The sequence below is a fragment of the Giraffa tippelskirchi genome, chromosome 13 (assembly GCF_054371585.1).
Source record: "Giraffa tippelskirchi isolate mGirTip1 chromosome 13, T2T-mGirTip1v1.2.pri, whole genome shotgun sequence".
NCBI classification, from domain to species: Eukaryota; Metazoa; Chordata; class Mammalia; order Artiodactyla; family Giraffidae; genus Giraffa; species Giraffa tippelskirchi.
Genome location: NC_137287.1, coordinates 27,430,235 through 27,448,739, shown reverse-complemented (window position 1 = coordinate 27,448,739; position 18,505 = coordinate 27,430,235). Strand labels below are relative to the sequence as shown.

General features: G+C 45.2%; 1 protein-coding gene and 1 long non-coding RNA gene across 11 annotated transcripts in view; one reads left to right on the top strand and one right to left on the bottom strand.

Annotated features, from left to right (window-relative positions):
* The window catches only part of MARF1 (meiosis regulator and mRNA stability factor 1), a 39,369-nt gene that overhangs the window by 7,802 nt on the left and 13,062 nt on the right, over nucleotides 1–18,505 (bottom strand). For 4 of the 10 annotated variants that reach the window (XM_081556305.1, XM_081556295.1, XM_081556300.1 and 1 more), the window contains exons 8-22: nucleotides 18,004–18,429; nucleotides 17,635–17,792; nucleotides 17,388–17,546; nucleotides 15,925–16,114; nucleotides 15,044–15,222; nucleotides 13,542–13,622; nucleotides 11,094–11,330; nucleotides 10,844–10,963; nucleotides 9,991–10,169; nucleotides 8,364–8,584; nucleotides 7,486–7,628; nucleotides 7,181–7,314; nucleotides 5,886–6,088; nucleotides 5,161–5,388; nucleotides 1,588–1,818 (exon numbers count right to left, since the gene is read on the bottom strand). In XM_081556305.1, the coding sequence (XP_081412431.1) occupies nucleotides 1,588–1,818; nucleotides 5,161–5,388; nucleotides 5,886–6,088; nucleotides 7,181–7,314; nucleotides 7,486–7,628; nucleotides 8,364–8,584; nucleotides 9,991–10,169; nucleotides 10,844–10,963; nucleotides 11,094–11,330; nucleotides 13,542–13,622; nucleotides 15,044–15,222; nucleotides 15,925–16,114; nucleotides 17,388–17,546; nucleotides 17,635–17,792; nucleotides 18,004–18,429 (2,889 nt within the window). The remainder of the gene's footprint in view (nucleotides 1–1,587; nucleotides 1,819–5,160; nucleotides 5,389–5,885; nucleotides 6,089–7,180; nucleotides 7,315–7,485; nucleotides 7,629–8,363; nucleotides 8,585–9,990; nucleotides 10,170–10,843; nucleotides 10,964–11,093; nucleotides 11,331–13,541; nucleotides 13,623–15,043; nucleotides 15,223–15,924; nucleotides 16,115–17,387; nucleotides 17,547–17,634; nucleotides 17,793–18,003; nucleotides 18,430–18,505) is intronic. The other 6 variants (XM_081556296.1, XM_081556302.1, XM_081556303.1 and 3 more) reach the window with 3 other exon arrangements.
* LOC145532054 (uncharacterized) lies at nucleotides 561–13,403 on the top strand. The gene is made up of 4 exons (XR_014072941.1): nucleotides 561–654; nucleotides 6,810–6,860; nucleotides 11,398–11,576; nucleotides 13,124–13,403. It is a non-coding gene; the product is annotated as an uncharacterized LOC145532054 (long non-coding RNA).

Sequence of the window (18,505 nt, the reverse complement as noted above, 5' to 3'; positions counted from 1 at the left end):
CCCAGGGACACCGGGATGTGGGGCAACAACTTCAGTGCCCTTTAAACAACAAAAGCACCAAACTCTTCTGTCCTCAAGAAAGTAAATAAATCTCTCTACATAAGATTTTCAGTCTTTAACCTGTCCTCCCTGAGGATATCTGAGAGAAGGGATCTTAGCTGGCCATGGAAAGCCTTTTGTCCTGGAATGTCGTACAACTAGTGTTCGTATACTAGTTCATACTTGTTTTGATGTCTGTGCTCAGTCGTGTCCAACTCTTTTGTGACCCCTTGGACTACGTAGCCCGCCAGGCTCCTCTGTCCATGGAATTCTGCAGGCAAGAGCGGGTTCCCATTTCCTACTCTAGGGGCTCTTCCTGACCCAGGAATTGAACCCACCTCTCTTGCCTTTCCTGAACTAGCAGGCTGATTCTTCACCACGAGCACCACCTGGGAAGCCCCAGGTGTCCCTTCCAGATAGGAAATTCACAGGGAAGAATGTGGATTTATAGCCATGGGGGCTGGGGAGAGGGACACCCGGAGCAGGCGGAATTCTTGTTAAACTGACCTAACAGAAACCTTGCAGAAGGCAGGCTAGGATGATCAAATGACAATGGCAGGAAGTTCTCTCCAAACTGGGCTAGCGGGCCCACCAAGGAGAAATACCAAGGACAAGGTATGGTCTAAAAGGTGGTCAAGGGAGCTTGATTAATGTTTGCCCAAGGAGAGAGCTTTTAAATTATTTAATTATCAATCACATGGTTATATGGTAACAATCGTTTTCTTACATTGCTGATTTAGTTAATATCCTAGTTAGAATCAATTTCTTTGGGGGGGGACTATATTAGGTTTCTAGTATTAAAGTTACTTTAGGTTCATAAAAGAAGTGGTGTTTTTTTTTCCCCAGGTGACCTAGGTTTTTTAAAAGTTGGAGTTATTTGTTCTTTAGGTGAGCTGAAGCTCAGTTCTTAACCCATCTACTCCTGGTGCCTTTGGGGTTTTTGGTTTTTTGGGTTTTTTTTGCCACACCACATGGCATGCAAGGATCATCCTTTTCCTGACCACGCCCCCTGCAGGGGAAGCTCAGAGTCCTAACCACTGGACTGCCGGGGAAGTCCCCCTGGTGCCTTTTGTCAGAAGTAAAATTTCAGTGATCGTCAGTCTCGAAAAGTCGTGTTAATTGGTCTAAGTTTTAACTACTTAAAAATCTGGAGTCAATTTGATCTTTTTACTGGGATCTTACTTATTTCTCCTAAGAAATAAGTGACCATCTGGTGACCATCCAGTCAACCTTCCTTTCTGACCTGCATCTGACTGGTAAGTGACTTGAAGCCATCATATAAGCCATCTAATTCAGAAAGAAGTGACAGCAGCAGCATCCCCCCCAGCACAGGAAGAAGGCACCTCAGTCCAAGGATCCAGAGGCTGGGGCTCTCGTCCCGGCTTGTCACTTGCTTGGGCAGGGTGCCTGCACCTGCCAAGGCCTCTGCTCATCTATAAAATGACCTATCAGTCTAATCTGGACCGTTCCGTGATCAAGAAATACCTGATAGAGTGATTTTCATTATGATTTTCATTACAGTAGTTCCAGAATCATTACCATTCATACCTCAACTAAGTAAGGCAGACTCTTCAGAAGTTCGGTCAAGGTCATGAACCCATATTCACAGGGGTTGAGAGGAGTGCTGTGGGTGCTTTCATAGTGTCTCTTGAGCTCATCGACAGAAAGATGGGTGGTTCCCTCCCAAGACATCAACAACACCAGCAGCTGGGCAGTGAGAGCACGCAGAGACTTGCGGTTGATCAGCTGAATCTGTTTGCCAGATTCCATATCAGCAACCTGGGGGAAACAAGAATGCACACTCTTCAGGACTCAAGAGATGGCCTGAGTCACACCCTGTTCATCTAGTTTCAGACTGGCAGATGAGACCATCAGAGCATGATCCATTTGTCTGCAAAACTGAAGTACAGTGAATGGGTTTGCTCCAAGTTCTTGGGGACCCCAGACCAGCACTATGGACCAACTGCAGCAGAACTTGTTCTCTCCTGCCCTGCCAGTCCATAAACCAGAAACACCCATGGACACCACCACTCCTCCAAGAAAAGATGAGACCAGCCCGCTGACATCCACTGGCACAAACTTATGGATTAAGGGTTGGTGTTCTCAGGGAGCAGGGGGTGGTGAGACTGCAGGGAACCCTCCACAGAGCTGCTCTGCACTCGACTCGCCCCAACGGTGTGTCCCAGGGACTGGACACAGGAGGTGACAGTAGGCCTTCTCTGTCCAAAGGCAAGCAGCATTCCTCTAGTCCATCAGTAATGAAAAAACAGCTGGTGTTTTCATGTCTGACTATATGTCTACTTCGCAATTTTTTTTCAGCTTCTCAAGGAGATAAAGGGTTTAACTGATTCACTGCACAGAAAAGGAGACCTTGTGAAAGAGACACAGGTTATCATTTGGGGACCAAACAGCAGGTGAAGAAATAGGCATTTGGTGACTGAGACCTGCAAGCCTTGGTCAGGGGGCGAGTCTGTGATGTGAGTCATGCCTGGAGTGAAAACAGGCGGAGCTCCAGGACACACACTGCTCAGGCATGGGCAGCTGAACCACTGCCCACCATTCTGGCTGTTTTCCCCTGTAGCTGATTTCCAGCCAGCACCACGGTCAAGATCAGGGGCACTGGTCCCTCAGACGCAGAACATGGGGGCAGCACTTGACATGCCAGTCCAATACCAGTGCGTCTTTGATGCCAACGCTCACCCAGAGATGGGACAAGAGGCTGGTGGGTGGACCCAGACTCCACTCATTGTGGTTATGGATGCAGATTCAGAACTGCAGATTGCCTCCGCAGACCTGGGGTTTAATCAATCATCAGATCCAAGTCCAGGGGACTCTTGAGTCATCTTCTTAGATTATCTGCCCAGATCATTATTAAGGATTCTTGACCTAGGCTACACCCTGGAATCACCTAGTGAGTTTATCAAAAATGCCAAGGCTCAAAACATACCTGGCCTCATTCTCTAAGAATCACAGAGGCCTCGGCATTTCCCAGGAGCCCCAGGAGACCACAGAGCACAACCCCGGGCGGTGCTGGAGCTGCTGCCGTCTTTCCCGGCTTCACCGCTCACACCCCCACGCCCCAGCCGCTGGCCCTCCTTCATCATGGTTGGTGGTCATGGCTTAGGGTCTTCGGTCCACTGAAGACCACCACTGCCATCGTCCTGAGCAGACGAACACTTGGGGGCCTGTCTCACACCAGGGCTTTCAGTTTCTCCATGTTCTCATCTCCAAAGACATACTCTTCTACTCTGCTCCACTCCAGACCCCAATCCAGGCCACAGTGCAGACCTTATCACTGCCCACTTCCGGAATCACTCATTCAACCGCCCCCGCCCACCACACACACACACACACACACACACGCACGCACGCACACACGCACGCACGCACGCACACGCATCCTGCATCCAAGGGCGGGGAGGCTGGAGCTGACACCAGGGTGGGAGACAAGGCGGCGACGTGAATGCTGAACTCTTACACTTCTTCAACTCTGCCAGCACAGACTCCTATTTTGTCCTGGTTCAGGAGCCCTCACCTTTCTTCACTTTGCTCTTTAATCCATCTTGGCACTGATGGGCCATTAGCTCATTAACATTCTTGTCAATACTCCACACTCCTCTGTCCCTAGGCCTTTTCATTGCACCCCTCTGGCAAAATCCCACCTTGAACCATCTCTTTCTCCCTCTCTAAGCAGCTGTGCCCACCTTGAACATAACGGAGAACAGCTCTCAGAAGGGGACTCCCTCCTTGGCCTGGTGACATACACCAAACTCGCCCACATCCACAGCTGCCCCACCCCTCTTCCCTTCCATCAAAATAGTAACCTCAGAGCTGTGCCTCCCTCCGTGGAACGCCAACGCCCACAATTTGGCCTCCTCAGGACCCTCACCCCGTCACCCCTTCTCTCCTAAGTCGGTCTCTCTCAGGCAGCTCCTCCATGGCATCTCTCAAATTTGCCAAGCCTCCCCGACTGGAAAGAAGGCCGGCCCCTGAATTCTCACTGGCTCGCTCAGCACCGTGGTCTCTCGCTCTTCTCCATCACAGGCAAACAGGCCACAAAGCTGTCAGTTACCTGCTGCCGATTTCATGCCTCCTCATTTCTCAGCCCACTCCGCATGGCTTCCGTCTCATGTCACCCTGACGCTGCTCCTGCCCCGGCCGGCAGCACATCTACCTGCCTGCACTCAGGCTGGCCCCAAGCTCGCGGGAGTCCTGCCTCACGGGAGTCTCTCAGGAGCACGGGGAGGTGCTGCCAGCCGTCCCTCCTCCTTGGCCATTCCCCCCTCGGGAGTCCCTTCTGTTCTCGGCTGCTGCCTCCCTGCCTCCCGTGAAGGGTCTTTCTCCTCTAACTGCCCGGCACAGAAACAGACTCCTCCCAGAGCTGTGACTGGGGCAGCCGCCACTCCGCACGTTTTCCTTCCATTTCTTCCTCCTTGCAGTCAGTTTTCTTGGTTCTGTGATAGGGGCAGCCTGCAAACCGTCCGGCCGCTCTGCCCAGGGCTGGAGGGTTGATGCAGTGCAGGCCGGGGAGGAAGAGGCAGCCACCCTCTCCAGTTCAGCCTCACCAGCACCCAAGGCAACTCTGAGCCCCAGAGTGCTCCTAAATCTACTCCGTAAGTTCAGAAGGAAGTGCTATAGAGCAGAAAGTAACACACATTGGAAAGCAAAACTATACTCCAATAAAAATTAAAAAAAAAAAAAAAAAAAAAAGCCAGTCAGGGAGATGGATCTTAAAAAGAACCTGGAAATGAGAAGAGAGCTGTGATTTCAGTCTCCCCAAAACTTCGTAGACAAAGATCTGTGTAGAAGGATCCAACTTCAGGTCAGCAGGACTGAGACACTTGAGAATAAACACCCTGGGATAAACGGGCGACTGTGTCGGTTCACAGATGTTACTTTGGGGAGGCTGCTAATAGACCCACAAAGGCAATCCCAAAAATCTAACCTGCCAAACCCAAGTCATCTCTTATGACCCAATGAGGTATTAACAACACAGAACATGTTGCAACAGTAGTAAGCGGTACAAGGTGTAAATATAGAAACACTAAATCACATGCAAACATCCCAACGAGGATTATACCACCACAAATCGCACTCTGTGAAAGAAAATAATCCCATTACCTTTACAACATGGCAGAGTTTCTGTGTTAAAGCTGAAACTGAACTGACATCATAGTCCTGGAGACGAAATGTGTAACCAAAAGTCTTAGCGTATTCCTTAAGCAGATCTGTCATCATAAGGCAGTTATCTTTTTGGGACCGAAGGAGTTTAACGAACTGAGCAGCTAGAGCTTTGAACCGTTCGACCTCTGTCAAAGTGAGGATCTTTTCTTCTCCACATTCCAATACCTTGGAAAACACAGGAGGAGGAAAGGGAGCATGGTCACAGGATAAACTGGCATGAAAATATATACAATCAAGAACCAAGAAGCACTTCTGTCCAGTTTCAGTTTTGCAAGGTTAGAAAGTTCTGGAAATTGGTTGCACAACATGAGGATATCTAACACTGCTGAACTGTACACTTAAAAACAGGCAGACAAGTAATGTGTATTTTATCACATACACAAAAATTTTTTAAGCACTGTGCGGGTCAAAAATGGTAATAGCAGGGACTTCCCCAGTGGTCCAGAGGTTAAGACACCACACTTTCCATGCAGGGAACGCGAGTGTGATCCCTGGCTGGGGAACTAAGATCCCACATGCTGCACATCGCAGTGAAAACAAGCGTGTGTGCTCAGTTGTGCAAATTTTCACCCTATTTTGTAACTCCCACTTCCAAGGCAAAAAGGCCTGAATTTTTTTTTTTCTCCCCATATTGTTCTGAAAGACAGAATTTCTTCACTTACTTGTAAAATATCAGGTATGGCTTCAAAAAGTTCAAGTAGTTTGGTAAAACCATAGTATGCAAGTTTGCACTGCCGGCCAAAGTGGTGATGGTAAGAGGGGATAAACTTATTAAAGGGCATCCGGAAATGGGGTTGATGCCGCAGCAAATCCACAACATCTTTGGAGAACTGTTTTGTCCTTTCTATTTCATCCTGAGTACGTTCTTCAATAACAGAACAAAACAAAAAACCCATAAACCACAATTATCTTCGACCCATTTGTATTCACATTATTGGTGTAGTTAGTCCTATGCACTAGACTATAAGCGATACCATCTTTGCCTTCCAAACACAACCTAAAACACTCTCTTCTCTCTTTCCAGATGGTTTTCAAATTTGATCAAGGGCAGAACACCAGGAAGTCATGATACACACACGCACACAGACACACCTATGTGGCTTCATCTCACAAGCTAGAAATAATTTCTCTAGCCCCTCCGCCTCCCCACACCCACTCCATATATATGAACGTGACACACATACATATCTCTGTACTTGAAAAAGTAATCTAGAAATTATTTTATTAAATCACACTTCTGAATATTCAAGTGCTTTGTTTATTCACCTGCTCTTCAGTTAAAACTGCTAGCAGCAACAAGCACCAGAAGTTTAACAAAAATACAGGGGAGAAACGTTTAGATGTATGTTTCTATTAAATTTTAAATTAGGATTATAGAAACACTGACCATAGTCATTTTAGCTTTGGAACACTATGACTTCATGGACATCAGTGCAAGAGCACAGTTTAAGAATGTTTCACAGATCAACATGAGTGGAAGAACATGACTACACAGATTTAATTTTTCTTAGTTCCCATCTCAGACTCAGCTGAACTAACAAAATGTGAAAGATGAAACATTCATTTGTGTCTTTTTTCCTTCTCAGGTGTGCAGAGGAAAACATCTTAGAGTGAAAAATCAGACAAGCAACAGCCAGGTACCTGACTCATGTGGGTAATTACAGCAGAAGCAGCCACAGACAGGCTAAAGGAGACATTTTTAAAAAGTGCTGGTTATGCCCTCCTTTTCCTTTAAGAGTGAATTCTGAAAAAACAGCCTGCTTTTCTTCTCAACAAGTGCCTTCCCCTACTCTGAAGAAGCTAGGGTCCACTGCCTGGCAGTGCAGAGTTCACACTGCACTTTCCACGGCATCCCCAGGAACCACGAGGAGGGGGTGAGAGCGCATCACTGTGAGATTCCCTGTCACAGTGACCACTGAGACAGACAACCTCCTTCCAGCAAATGTAAGGCACGTACCTCTTCTGGGGATACAAATCACCGCTTCACTATCTTGTTGGGACAAGCAGATGGTGGTGTCTGGGATCTCTGATATGATATCAATCAACTCACAAACACCATATTCAGTGATATCCCAGTCCTTTGAGAAACACCTAGGTTTTAATCATGGAGATGGGTGAAGAATGAGAAGCAGTACTTGCCAAAATCACTTTTTAAGTTTTTTCCAAAGAATGCTGAATGAAAAACTTAGATCATTATTCTTAAATTTGGAAGAAAAAGTATCTTAAAATATTTGCTTTTAATTTTTTCTCTTCTCAACTCACCAATGATAAGCCTGTGCGAATTCTCTCACAATGACTTGTTTGCTGGCTTGGGCTTTGAGAAGTTTGAGTAGATCCTGAGTAAAGCGCTTCACCTGGGCCCTGTGGGTAAGGGTCAGCAGACGTTTGGAGCCCATTCCAAGAATCTGCAAACCAGACGCTTGGGTTATTTACACTCCTAAGACCTTGGCAGAGCCTCTCTTTTTGATGGCTCGCGCTCTCTCTCCTGTTACCGCCCTCAGGGAACAATCCTTCTATGTACGATATCTGCACTTTGAAACACAGGTAGATAAACGAAGTGTAGGTGTCAGAATGAACAACTGCTCATGTGCCTGGGATCCCTTTTCTTTCCTTGCATGCTCTTTCCTAAACAGTCACGAATATAGAAATGAAGAGCATGTTATCAACCTGAGCAACTGATTTTGTCTCTAAATGACAGCTCAAATTTTGCAGGCTGTTTACAAGTGGGAAGTTATTATCACACTGTAGGTTAACAGGCAAAGACTCCTTAGGAAGCACTGTCAGGCTCCACTCCAGTAACTGGTCTTGAACTCCTTCATGAGAAAAGTAAGCCCGTGTTACAGCAGCTCCTATGGAAGAGTGAGAGAGGACTGTGCTAGGAGGAAGGAGGGCAGTCTATAGAGGTGAGAAGGAAAGTATTCCTCAGTGCACTTAAGAGTTCCTTTCAGTTGGAAACTCACAGCTTTCTGAACAACTGAGAAGACACACACGTGTATAAAGACAGTTTTTACGGGATGCTCTGCTCTGAGCTGACTTCTCAGGAATTAAGTTAACAGCTACCCTGTTTCTTTGGCAGAGAGACTCAAAGCCACGGAGGGACATTTCCACTGTTAAACAAATGAACTCTCAGCATTCCTTACCTGCAACACATGAGGCACTGCTTCTAACAATTCGATCAGCTTGGAATAGCCATAGTCTGATACCCGGCATTGCTTTGCAAAATGATGATGGTAAGATGGGATGAAGTTACTAATCGGTATGACACAGGATGGTTGGTTCTTCAATAGATCGATCACTTCTCTGCTGAACTGGATCAGCTGGGGGTTACCCACAGGACTTTTAGAACGCAGAAGCCAAGGGTCTAATACATATTTGGGGAGAAAACAGGAACATGCAAAAGACATAAAGCATGACTGCAGCAGCAGAAAGAGAAATAACTAACCTTGTACTCCCTGTGTGAACTCAATAATGACAGTGCACAAGACCAAATAGCTGTGTCACTTCCCCGCTGCTGAACTCAGGTCCTAGATAACCAACAGGATAACCCAACTTGTTTACAGACTGGCAAATGCTTTCCCACTGCTTCTGGAAGTCAACTTGCCAAAGTGAAGCATACTTCAACACAGTGAGAACTTAAGAGGGAAGAATACTATGGCAAAGGCCAACACAACACTGTGAAGCAATTTTCCTTCAATTAAAAATAAATTAAGTATGGGGAAAAAAAAATTGGGATTCCAAATAAATTAGTTTCAGTTAAAAAAAAAAAAAGGGAAGAGTAGATACAGAGGAAGTTTCCAGTTTATGAACTGGTTGTATGTCAAAGAACCATTTGTAATGTTGTCATTAACATATACTTTCCCAGAGAAACAAAGTTATACATGGTTGTTAAGCAGGTAGCCCAGAAGGGCCTAATTAATCCAGAGAGGGGCTGCAAATGTTGCCCAGATAACCATGGAAAGCAATGATGCAGAACTAGCATGAGATAAAACTAAGAAACAGTTTTTGAATTTATCTTGAATGTTTGTATAATTAAGACACTGATTATTTTATTTATAAAAGTATAAATAATCAGATGGAAACCTTTATAAGGGCCTAGTGGGCTAATGACACAGGAGAAAGGAGGAAACAGCACAACACAGGGGCCTGGAGGGTCTACGCCTGAGGGGAAAGGCTGGGAGAGGCTCTGGTACAAACAGCTCCCTCATCATCCTGACCTTTCTTCCTACAGGGAAGGGGCAGGGGAAGGTGGGAGGAGACGAGGAAGTTTTGGGGGCCAAGGTACAGTGCTATGCTCAGGTAACAGGATCAGACACCTGCAGCTCAGGGGTCGCCGAAGCCCAGAATCTCATGTATATCCCAGATCAAAGGTTCTGGTTCCTGACACTTAAATCTATTTTTGCATTGATTGAAGTCAACAACATTGATCAGAATAAATTACTGGAGCAAATACTCAGAGATAGTTCCTTCAAAGATCTGAAATGATTTTTAAAAGGCAAGCCAAACAAGCTTTACAAAATTACATAACTAGAGATGATTTGTAACTGTGGAATCTGGGTTTAAGAAAAAGTTTTTTAAAAAATAATTTATGCTGGTACTTTTCAAAAGTCTAATTCTGCCAAACCGTCAGCACGCTGAAGTTTTCAAAAGATCAAAGGAGACAATCACGCTGCTTTATGATGGGCAAACAGTGCTGCTATCTGAGAGGAAGGCCAGCAGCCTGTACTGCAGTAGACCGTGGCTTGAAAGGACCAAATACCTGAAACCTACCCGTGTTTGGAGGCGGGGGCTTGTTGTGAATCCATTTAACTACTTTGACGCCATTCTGTGCGGTGGCGATGTTCACACCTGGCACGCAGGTGATGAGGTGTTCCAAGGGGACACCCCCGCCTCGGTTTTCCTGCACTATTTCCAGTTCACCAAACTCTGCGGCATAACAATCTGGAAAACTGAAGTGGGGCAGGAGAAAAAGTTCATCAAAATAATGAAAAAACAGAGCACCTGGCAAACAGACTGCTGCTTTTAACACATCCATTAAGGTGCCCATGGTCTGGCTTTGAAAGTTAAAATGAAAGTCCCTCAGAGGTGATCACTATCTCTCTGTGATGCATTCTGATGGTACCAAAAATTCCGGGCAATTTTCTAGCAGGGGAGGGTTAAAAGTAAGGTAACCGGGTTCCAAGTTCAAGCTCCTCTAAACATAGTGGCTTTAAAGCAACTTGCTACCATCCTGGCCCCTCTATTAAGCCTACCAAGTGGCCCATGATGTGGTTAAACGGATTAGTGAAGAATACTTTTCTCCCTTAAATGTTGCAATCCACAACTATTTGAGACTGTGCATCCTCTCACAGTACTTGTGCACAGCACTTCCAACCATCTCTTCTCTGTGGAGGAGAATCTGCCCCACACATGCTGATGTTTCTAAAATTCAGCACAAACAGGAAATGTTCTTGTGGAAATATCAAGTGAATGGATCCCATGTTAGATACACTTTGACTACAAGTGGTAGCTAAAAATACTAGGCTGAAGCCTGGTACAGTGAGTGCTCTGGGAGAGGCACAGGCAGAGGGTAGACTTCCTAGAAAGAGGAGAACGAAGGCATCACAATGGCTTTGACAGTCACCTTAATAAAGGCACGGTGCCCTCGTGTGTCTGCAGAAGACTATGGACCTGGGGTGCAAATGTCTTCAGAGAGAGAATCACAAAAGGAATCTTGTAAGAGTCTGGATCAAATTCATGTTCACTGCGGAAAAGAGAACAGAAACAGAGAGCTGACACTTCTCAGTGGCCTAAGACGTTCCCAAGGTAATTCTAACAGATGCTCCACGACCTTTTACCGAACGATTGGTTCTCAAAGGAAATGGGTAGCATACCTGAAATCCTTGTTGGGACAATGCTGCCTGCAGACAGGCTCATGATATTCTAACTCTTCAAATATAATTGGGCTGCAGTTTGTTGAAGAGCCGTCGTGAGACTGGGAGGACCCCAAGGGGCTCTGGCGGGCCTGACTGCTGGGTAAGAGACACACCAGCCTGCCGTTTCCTTGTTCACGGATTGCAACCGTGTCTGTTAGTTTATACAGATCTGACACATTCAACCTGTGTCCAAACCTAGAAACAAGGAAAAAGAGAGAGAGAGAGATGCTGACTTAAAGAGAATATTTTTCTTCAATTGTAGAGAAATGCCTGACCTGTTTAGATAAAGCTCTGTAACCAAGAATGGATCCCTGTCTCTTCGAAAAGTAAAACTGGGATAATTCTACTATAAATTCATTCACCATCAAATCAGTAACACTCAGCACTCCTTGCAGTCATCCCGGGCCCACTGCCCATTACAGTGATTATATGTATCATTTGGTAAGTACCCTCCGACCCCAGTCTCTGTAAATGCCTCACCTAAATTTCTGAGATGGAAAGCTATCTGCTATAACCCTTGTCAACTTGGCTTCCCCTTCACTTCCAAATCCCTATTACCTCTCATCTCTGCTCCCCTCCCTCAGAGGTATTCCCCTTTCCAGCTACTCCTCACGTCCACTATGCTTCAGTCTTCTGATCTACACTAGACTGGACTCCCCAATCACCACTCTGACTCGTGTCTTTCATACCTGGAACACAAAGGCACAGGCTCTGAAGGCAGATAAATGTGAGCTCAAATCCTGATTCTACCTGTAAGACCTTAGTCAAGTTATACAACCAACCTACACCTCAGTTTTCCCATCTGTAAAACGGGGTGGCAATCCCTACATCGTGGAGTTGATGGGGATTACACATGGTATATATGCAGAGAGCATGGCACACAGTAAGTGCCTATTCAATGTTATCTGCTCTAATTGTCTCCTCCCAGTGCCCTGTCTACATGCTCAGATCTCCTTGCATATGTCAGTCTCAAGTCCCGGTCCCCACCCCCCACACTGCCCCGCTCCATAGAAGCCCAGTCTCCTCTGTGCTCTCTCAGTCTGGAGCTCTTGCATCTTCTCTGAAATGGAAACAGCTGGTCTCTCGATAGCCGCCTCTGCTATTTCACCATCCAGTCTGCCACCCCGTTTCCTCCAGGATTTTCTCCACAGGACTCTTAGGCGTCAGCTTCCAAGTCACCAGAGGCTGCCTCCTCCCCAACTCCAAACCTCACACCTCTTTCTCAGGCTGTCCCCACTCCCGATAGCATCCTGGCCTCTGGGTTCCCGCCAGCTTTGTCCCTAGTGGAATTCCACCCAGTTCTGCCCTCTCTCTGGCTCTCCTCTCACTCCTCTGAGCTGATGTTCCCAGGTCTTCCAAGATCATCTTTAGGCAAACAACTGCCATTATCTTCAGATCTGACTTCGTTCTTGAAGGAGACTCCACAGGTATAGAAGACCCCCTGAACTCTCTTCCCAGACATTTCAATTGCTCCCTAAAACTCGGATGCTCAACACCAAGATTAAAAACTTACCGTACCTCCTCAACAAGCTTTATTTCTTTTCTATTCCAGCTTAACCATATAACCTTTCCCTCAGTCATCTGGGGCAAAAAACTCAGAATTAAACTGACCTCTACTTTTTACCTTGCCTGCTACATAAAACTAATTACTAAGCCCTATTTCACCGACATCTGAAACATCTGTGCTGTCTAGTTCCTCTGACAGTGTCTGCTTAGAGCCAGGACTGGTGCCCACGTTCCGTGTCCCCCCTCCCCTAGTTCCGTTTGCTCCAGCTCAGACACCACCCCTGCCTGAAGCCCTCCCACCACCACACCTCCCCTCTCCCCTCCCTTCTCTGACACTTCAGTGGCTCCCACTACCCATGCTATTGATCATGGCCATACTCCTAGTTCCTTGCACCCTCTGTAATCTCAAGGCATTTTCTCCTCTGTAAGGACAGTTTTCTTTGTTCTATACAATAAATGGTGACTGTCTTTTTCCCTTCCAGACATATCCCCCCACTCAAAGAAATGGGCTGTCTTCCCAGCTCTGCACCCTCCAGAGCCTTTTGCTCCACTGGGATTTGCTGAGTGTCTGCTGAGCGCTGAGCACTGAAGACTCAGTATTAGGTCTGATCCAGTGCCTCCTGTCCAGAGCTTACAATCTAGAAGGTGCCTGAAAATGTTCACTCAATGAATAATAGAACAAATCAGCCAAGTGGAAAAGATACAAGTACAGCTTTAGGGACTGAGGTCTAAATTTACTAAAAATAAAAGACATTTTTAAAATAAGTGTTGTTAAAACTGGACTTTCAATCTGAACACCACTGTCTTGGTCTTATTTCCTCCCCTGGCTCCCTAAGAGTTGCTACCAGTGTAAGTCACTCATCAGCACTGGCTGGATCAATGACAACAACCCTCACTTACTTTTTTTCATAGATATCTGTAAATTTAAAAAGAGGCAGACAACAGGCAGGAGCATCCTGAAGAATGGACATTGTTTCTGCGCTGCAAGAAAAACGGTTAGTCCATTAGAGAATAGATGTCTTCCTCTGCTCCGAGTTGTTTTTAAAAACAAGAGTTCATTTAATTAACACAGTGTGTACACAAAATAAATATACTCATTTATTCTCAGAGTTTGAGCTTGCACAAAAACTTAAAAGAATGGACTTTAGGAACATGGCAATTAAAGAATATTTAATCATACACTGGGACTTTTATCAGACTCAAGCAGAGCTTTCCACACCTGTGTATCAGAAAGCAAAGGGCAGATGAGCCTGCCTGTCTCCTGCCACAGGGCAGTTCTATCAGACAGATGGGAGAGGACTCCCCACAGCTGAAGATACACAACTGAATACCCTTAAGAGTGACTGACTTTGAGCCATAGGATTATGGATGATTCTTCTGTCCCCAGCTTCTTTTATGTTCCTGAAATTTCCAAATTTTCTTCAATGAGTATTATTTTTATTCGAGGAAATAAAAAAATAACTTAAAATAATGGTGAAGTTTTGACTTGGATATGTTGTGAAATTACCACAATCAGTTAAGTGAACATCCATCATCTCATCCAGATACAAAATAAAAGAAAAAGAATGTTCCCCCTTGTGATGAGAACTCTTTTGGTATACTCTCCTAACACCTTTCATGCATGACAGCAGTGTTAAGGGTATTAATCATGTTGTACATTACATTCCTAGTACTTGGGTTATCTTATAACTGGAAGTTTGTACCTTTTGACCACCTTTATTCAATTACTCCCCACCCCCGACTTCTAGTAACTACAAAGCTAATCACTTTTTTTCTGTGAGTTTGCTTGTTTTTTTGAAGTTTAATTGACTGACAACAGTATATTAATTACTGGTGCACAAATCATTATGCTGTACACCTAAAACTTAAACAGTGCTCTACGTCAAAAGCATATTATGAATAAAACCATCACCAGACTCCTAAGATTAATTTGATTATAATGTAGATGTATGGGGCTGGGTGTCTATTTGACATTGAAGATGTACCTGCAAGTTGAGAGCATAGAATTTTGTAGATTTACCCCTTATAGACAAATCTACCTTCTACTAAAATTGGAAGGTAGTATTCCAGACTTTCTAGGCTTATAAACTTTTGCTGTAGAGGTCCACTATTTTTAGAACCTGTTCTGGATATGTGGCATATTATTTTACTCTTAAATGCCTGCCAAGATTAAACTGAGATTCATCTTTGATTAATGACTTGAACAAGAGTAAATTATTCTAGTTAGCTTATTACTAACTTCTACCTTATTTCTAACTCTATCAAGGGAGCGGGGAAAAAGTATTACTGTATATATGGGCATCACAAGAGGGTTGGGGATTGGATAAAATCTATTTTTATTATTTCTAAAATTGTTTCTGGGCCAAAAATAACATTTTTGAAATAAACAGCTTGTTCTTTACCTCAGTAAAGAGAGTGATTTATTAGCAGCTCCTGTGGCAAGTGAGACCAGGATTTTCTTGCTGCCAATTTTGTATCTGTGGAGGCTAGTCACCGCACCGATAGCTTCTTGTAAGTTCTCCATCTGAACCACAGCTTTGAGCTGATAATCTGTGTGGGGGCTGAGCTCAACACTCTTCACCTGCAGCAGTAAAAAGAAAACAGAACGCCAATCTACCAGAACCGTATCCTCTTGAAACTGAAGGTCACTCACTAAGGAACTCGCTTGTGGACTTCAATGCTGCCGTGAGGGAACCTGTCTGAACTCCACACTTCCGCCGACCACAACGGAAGCAAGCTAGGATGGGTGACCTTCAGGGGTGTGACAGCAGCCTGGCCGGCCTGTGCTCTGGCACACAGAGCTCTCCAAGGCAGGTTCAGGGGCCAAGACACACTGAGTCTTCTCCAGATCCTGCCAAAACTGGGGCAGAGCCAGTTTAAGAACCAGCAAAAGGTGCATTTTTTTAGCAACCTACACCTAAAAACTGAATCAGACACTGTAAGATGAACAAACAAAAACAGCCAACATCATTTTAGAATCCTGTTTCTGTATTTTACCTGCCAGAGCTAACTAAAATCCATCCGTGTTTTATTTCCCAAAGAGCCACTTATATCCCTGCCCGAGCCCACAAGTACGTCTCTGCCAGGCTTCTTGCTCCCTGGGGCTGTGTCCTAAAAACTGAACATACAGCACCAGCACGAGGAGACCCGAGTGAAAAAAGAAGGCGTTCAAACTCGTGAAGCCACGCTTACCGCCTGCCTGTGGTTATGTGTGCTGCGTCAAGTGCGCTCATCTTGAAATGCAGCAAGGGGTAGAACAGAGACAAGAGAGTGAAAAGGTTACCTTGCCGTGCCTAGAAAATGCTTCCTGCATGAGCTGCTGCAGTTCCTTCCGGGACAACCTGTAGTCCAGGTTGCTGATCTGGACGTCAACACCATGCGCGAATGGGTCTGGGCAGTCGGCACCAATGCTCGAATGTGCAGCGTTGAAAGCAAGCGGGGATGCTCTGTTTAAGAGGTTTGGAGACAGACTCCTGCTTAAAACGTATGGAGTGAGGCTTAAAAACTGTTTTAAAACTGTTATTCTATTTATTCAGTTTATGTCATTTAGATTTTGCTTGAAACTACATTAAAAACTGCTTTCCGAAATACAGTTTGGTCCTCAAATGTGCTTTTTCTTAAAACATCACACTGATTAGACTCATTGTCAGAAGTACTGTCGGTTGACATCCTGATTAACAACAACAACAAAAATTTTACTTAACATCAAACATTCTTTTGTTGGATTATTTAAAACTAAAGGCAGAAATTACAGGCAGGCCTGATGAATTCATTTTCCACTTTGGGTATTTATTCTTAGGAAATCAGCCTGTGATACCAACGTCAGCCATTTACCCTCTCCCCACTCTGAAAAAGCCAGATATTCTTGCTCATATGCTGTGGCTTTTCTCCCTGGGAGGAAAACTTTTACATCAATTTGCAGACACCATTTTACAGGTTCAAACTTTCAACAGTGAGTTTTCCCCAACCCAGCAGAATAACTACAATGCTAGCAGGAGCTCATGAGACCTAACATGGCCTTACGGCTCCTTTTGTTTTCCGAGCTTCCAGAATTACTCAGAGTAAATTCAGAAAGCTTAAATAAGGTGTTACACAGATGTTTACAGAGACCTTTGTTTCCCAAACAGTTTCCAATAATTACCCTATGAATAAAAAGAACCAATGCATGTCAGTTTGGGCCTCTTTCTCAGTCCAATGAAGTGATGAAGTGATATGGACGTAGTAAAGACATCTTAATGTGCCCCCCATCACTGGCCAAGGACTCCAGGACAGGCTTCTCTGACCTCGGCTTACCAAGACTCCCACATGGAGGATGGAGAAAGGCAAGAAGCGATCCCCCAAATGTTACCCGAGGAAAAGGGAACTGGCAGAAGAGCGGTGGAAGCTTTCTCTTTTATTTTTATTACTTTTTATGGTTCAAACATTTTTAATTTTTAAAATTTTTACTATAAATTTGTACTGGAGAAGTAAGGTTGCTTTACAATGTCATGTTAAGTTTCTACTATACAGCAAGGTCAGCTATCCCTTCTTATTTTGGATTTCCTTCCCATTTCAGTCACCAAGAGCATTGAGTAGAGTTGCTTGTGCTGTACAGCAGGTTCTCATTAGCTACCTATTTTATATGTAGTACGAAGATTTCTCTTTTAATTATGCAGTTCTGTATTGCTTGAATTCTGTTGAATAAACAGATTACTTCATAGGCCCTTCTACTGCCTACAACCACACCACAGATCAAGACCCACTCACCGAGAAGACCAAGGCTGAGCCGTGAGCAGGGGACTCACTTGTCTGGATGCGATCAACTTGCTAAAAGCAGATGGGTAACTCACTTGGAACAGAGTCTCCTCTTTCTCTTTTTTCTCCACAGGAGAACTGGTAACACTGCGGGCGCTGAGGTTCTCTTTCCTGGTGGAGGGAAACATTGCAGGCAAGAGGTCACTTGTTTCCCTTCACATCAATACAAGCAGCTACGAGGGAGAGTAAGGGAACCTACTTGGGATTGGTTTTGTAAACAGATTCTGCCAACCCTGGGGTTTTAGGCGTGGGCACTGCAGCACTTGAGTTTCTGTGAGGAGGCACCCCGGGCCTCAGATGGCCTTGCTGGGGCTCGCTGCTTCGAGTGCCAGTCTTCGACTCCAGGCGGCACAGCTCCTTAAGAGAGACAAGAGCAAGGGAGTTTAATAGTTAAAGTCTCCAAGCTGCGTCAGACCTTGTACAGGAAACACCTGACTTCAAACAGCCTCGAAAATGTAGGAAAACAAAAAAAGTATAGACACACCAAAAGCAGGTGAGCAGGTAAAACAGAGAGACCACGAAAGCAAACCTAGCATAAAGTTCAGAAAGCAAGAGGGGTCACAACTACCTGTAAACTTTTCACGTTGGTGTTTTTGGGAGCAGATCCAGAATTTGCCTGCGACCCTTTTCCAGGTGCGGCTCTGGCACTGGAAGGTGACTCACTTACATCTTTGATGAGGCACAGTTTTGGATTCTTAAGTTTCTTGGGAGACTTCACTTTATCAGCAGTTGCGTTTGAACTCTTGGTTTCACAGAGTTCGCCGCTTTTTGGAGTAAATGACACGACGATCCTGTTACCAAAAACATCTTCATTTTCCATTCGCTTCAGAGCCCGTTCCGCGCTGTCTCGGTTTATGAAGCGGAGGATGGCGCTGCAGCCTGTGATGTTCAGCACTTTCCCACCACAGTTATCGGACAGGCGTCTGAGCCTGTTGCTGATGCTCTTGCCGTCTTTGTTGGCTGGTAGGTTATAAACGTAGAGCAGAGTGTGGCACTGTGGACACAGACAAAGTGTTAAAACACGTGGGCTCAGGGGCTCACACTCAATTACAAAGAACAATGACCTCTCC